Raw genomic sequence first — 3,729 nt, forward strand, 5'->3', positions numbered from 1 at the left:
GCCCCACCCGAGCGTGGGGCTGCTGGCATCGCCTCTGGTGCACCACCCACCTCTTCTTGTTCCCTCCTCTTCACAGACCGAGTATTCACTGTCTAACTCTGCAGACCCCCAGTCCTGATGGCACATCCGTGGGTGAGCCCCCAGGGAGCCCCGCCAGTGTCTGAGAGGCTCTGCCAGGGCTCCCAGCACTGGATTCAGCTGCAGAACGATTTTAGAGTATTCCAAGAAAAAATAAAACTGCTTCTGTTGGTGTGCTGCCCTCGAGCACCAGTGTGAGCCAACATATGGATAAAGTGCAGTGACCACACATCCACAGTAAGATATCCCTCTCTCTTTTAGGTGAGATAAACAATCTTCCTGGTATGGATAACTTGCAGCCCTGGAAACCCACTCAGCAGATGTTCAGCTCCGTGCGCTACCAGTACCTGCACAGAAGCACCAGTTCTCATTTCTGGTCCCTGTCTGCCTCATCATAAAACATGCCTAGCTGTGCTTTTGCAACTTTTGGGAAGAGACAGGATTCCTTTTGGCTCCCCAGGATATTCATTTGAATTTTTATTTGTGTTAATCTCACACTTTCCATACACATAGCTGACTCCCTCCCACTGCAACACACCTATTTAATCTGATTCAGCCAGCGTATGAAACGTGCCCGTTGTGTGCATGGTGCTGCGTGGGTTCACCGAGTTAGGCTCTGCGTGCCAGTAATCCCCAGGGGAGCCACGGCGTGATGAGCTCCTACCTGCCTGCTCAGCGCACACACAGACACCGGCACTTGATCGCTCCCCAGCGAGACAGACTTCCCTCCCGTTCATCCGCCGGCAAGGCAGACTTTCTGCCTGCTGTTTGCCTGTCCAGCTCCTCCACAAACACGCGGGCATGTGTGTGCTCACACCTATGTAGCCCAGGCAGCACGCATGCTCCGCCGTGTGCGCGCAGCCAGCCCCCGTGCAGAGCCGGTGCCTGCACGTTGGCCGTTCGCTACCTCCCTTGAAACCCCCTCTTCTCTGGGCTATATGTGGCATTTCGAAGCTCTGACAATCTGCTCCAAATGTTTTCCATATTTGTTCAGCCTCCTTGATTCAAATACCAGGAACAACTCAGCCAGCACAAAGCGAAGCTTTGGGGGGCAAAAAAACCTCACACCCCCCCATCAGCGCGCGCACACACACACACACACGTGAAAACCTAAAGTTCATCAGGATGGGAAAGGAGGAGGAGAAGAAACTCCAGCACAGCACGTCCCTGAATAACCAGAGCCAGACAGGGAAGGCACCCGAAGGGGAGAAAAGCACCGACTCGAGCAAGACGCAGGAGTCCGCGATGAAGAAGAAGAAGAAGCAGAAGAAAACCACCAAGGGGGATCCCAAAACTGGCCAGGAGGAGGAACCCCCCCCTTGTTGGGCCTGCCGTTTCCCGCTGCTGTTTGCTTTATTGCAGCTGGCGTTAGGCATCTCTGTTACAGTGCTGGGCTTCCTTATGGCAGGCATCAGTTCTTCTCTGCTAGTCAGAGACACTCCATATTGGGCTGGGATAATAGTAAGCATAAAGTCTGTTTCTCCATAAAGTGCCTTTGCCGACATTAATGCAAGCTGCATGACGCTCCACTTTAGACTAACCAACTGCATGCACACCACCATTTGAGTTATGCTAACTATAAATATTCCTGGGATTAAATGTCTGGGTATACTTTCCCAAGGAAACTGCTCCTGCAGAATAACACGATCTTTCATCTTCTTCCCTGAAATACCCAACAGACCTTAAATAAAATACAGGGTTGCTGTTCACTAGATGTATGTATTAGCTTGTGCTTTGCAGTCAACTCGCCTGCCTGGTGATGCTGAAAAAAAATGTTGATGACTTACGCTGCCTTCCCTCTTTCCCCACCAAACCGTAACACTCAGGTTTTAGAAGTGAGAGCATAACTCTCAACTTTTAGCCGGGCTGGTCGGGTCGGTAATAGTGCGAGGAGAGAAATGGCTGTATTTTGAGCTGCCTCGCTGGGCTGAATTGAAGAACCACCGCTATTTAACCCCTTTCCTGCCTGCTGCTCCCCAACTTCTCCCCCACGGGAGGGAAAGGCTGCACGTGGCCGTGGGGAGGGGGATGGCACTGGTAACGTGGCAGGGGAAGGGAGCCTGTCCCAGGGGCCTCCGGCGGCTCCCGCCAAGTCACGCAGAGTTTCCAGTGTCGGGCCAGCCTCGCCGCATGGGCTGGCGGGGAGGGGGTAAAGGGCAGGGTCCTGCCCAGTGTAAATAGGAGGCACAGCTGGTGGGGAAGCCTGGGCTGGTCCCCAGTGCCTCGGTGGGGAGGAGGTTTGGGGGTCTGGGTGCCGTGCGTGGCGTGGGTCCGCTTGGCTGTGTGCTCGGGGACGTGCAGTTTGCCTGTGGAGAGACAGGGTCAGTGATTATGAGCCTGGGATGTGCCGTGGATGTAATTTAGCATGCAGGCTTTTTTTCCCTAGGCAGCAGGCTTAAGGAAAATATATATTGATGCATTAGTACTGGTTTCGGTTGTGAACTCCCGGCAAATAAATAAAACAGCTATGGGGAGCATCTCCCATAAATGTAATTCCTAGCCAGTCCGAAGATTATCTGAACACCTGAACTGTTTGGGGTTCGCCATATTAATCCTGCTGCGCAACCCTCCAAAAGGTGGAAGGAGTGGGGCCCGAACTCCCAAAGGATGAGCTCCTCTTACTCATCTCGCCCTTCTTGTTTCTCTTCCAACCAAAGAGGTATCAAAGAGTTTAGCGATGCTTCATGGGGCAAGAGCCTGCCCTTGCTTGGGAGGAGAACTTCCTCATGGGGTTTTTGCTATTGCAAGCCAGGGGGGAGTACAGATGATAAAATGTGAGCATGTGACATTTTCACTCCTCTTTTTATTTTGGGGATTCTGGAGGTCAGATTATTTCTTCTCCAGACAGCACGAGTAGTATCCCAGGTCTGAAATAGCTTTTTCACTAGAAAAATCTGGGTAAAGAGTGAGTGGGACTGAACTAGCATACGGCCAGGGATGTGAGAAGAGCCATGGAAGCAACCCCTGGCCCATGTGAATGTCATCAGTGCCCAAACGGCATCCATCTGAGACATCCACATATGCCTGATCTCCTTTGAGGAGGCCTGAAACCCCAGCAAAGTCACTACTTTCTGAAAACAGAACTCTAACCCCTCTCGTTTTTAGCAGCAGCCGCTGGCAGTAGTGACATTTGGATGCCCACGTGAGGCAAAGCTCAGTCGCTTTCAGAGTTCCCCCCCTTGAAAAACAGGCAAAACTCACCCTGTGAGTTCCTGAGCTAATCCGCAACTCAAAGCAAAACTCAGCTCTCAGCCGTGGTGGTGGTGTTTTGCACTCACCAGCCAGGAGGATAACCTCTGGCGGAGCACATCTCCTGGGACTGTGCCGGCTGTGGGGGTCAGGGCTTCGTTTTGCTTCATATTACAGGGTGCCTGGCTATCAGAAAGACCAGGGCACCCTGTGGGCCGCATGTAGGGACCCATGGGGAGGGGTTACTGTACCCACGGTTTGAGTGAGACAGTGACTCTCACCTTGGGGACTCGTGTGATGTTGAGCCACCGGCATGTTCTAGTGCGGTTTGATTCCTCCCTGGCTCAGAATGGCTTTTGGTGTCCCCCTGCTTGCCCTCAGGGTGATGGCAGGGACCGTGTACTGGGGGCACACGGGGAGCCAGGCAGGCTCCTGGGGAACCACACTGCTCTCCTGCACCCT

General features: G+C 53.1%; 1 protein-coding gene across 1 annotated transcript in view; it reads left to right on the top strand.

The window, feature by feature from the left end:
* The first annotated feature begins 1,016 nt into the window (after positions 1 to 1,016).
* SSPN (sarcospan) overlaps positions 1,017 to 3,729 on the top strand; it is a 19,784-nt gene continuing 17,071 nt past the window's right edge. The window contains 2 exon segments of the mRNA XM_009648754.2: positions 1,017 to 1,163; positions 1,165 to 1,539. Of these exon segments, the coding sequence (XP_009647049.2) occupies positions 1,017 to 1,163; positions 1,165 to 1,539 (522 nt within the window).

The sequence above is a fragment of the Egretta garzetta genome, unplaced genomic scaffold, assembly GCF_000687185.1.
Source record: "Egretta garzetta isolate BGI_Z169 unplaced genomic scaffold, ASM68718v1 scaffold81, whole genome shotgun sequence".
NCBI classification, from domain to species: domain Eukaryota; kingdom Metazoa; phylum Chordata; class Aves; order Pelecaniformes; family Ardeidae; genus Egretta; species Egretta garzetta.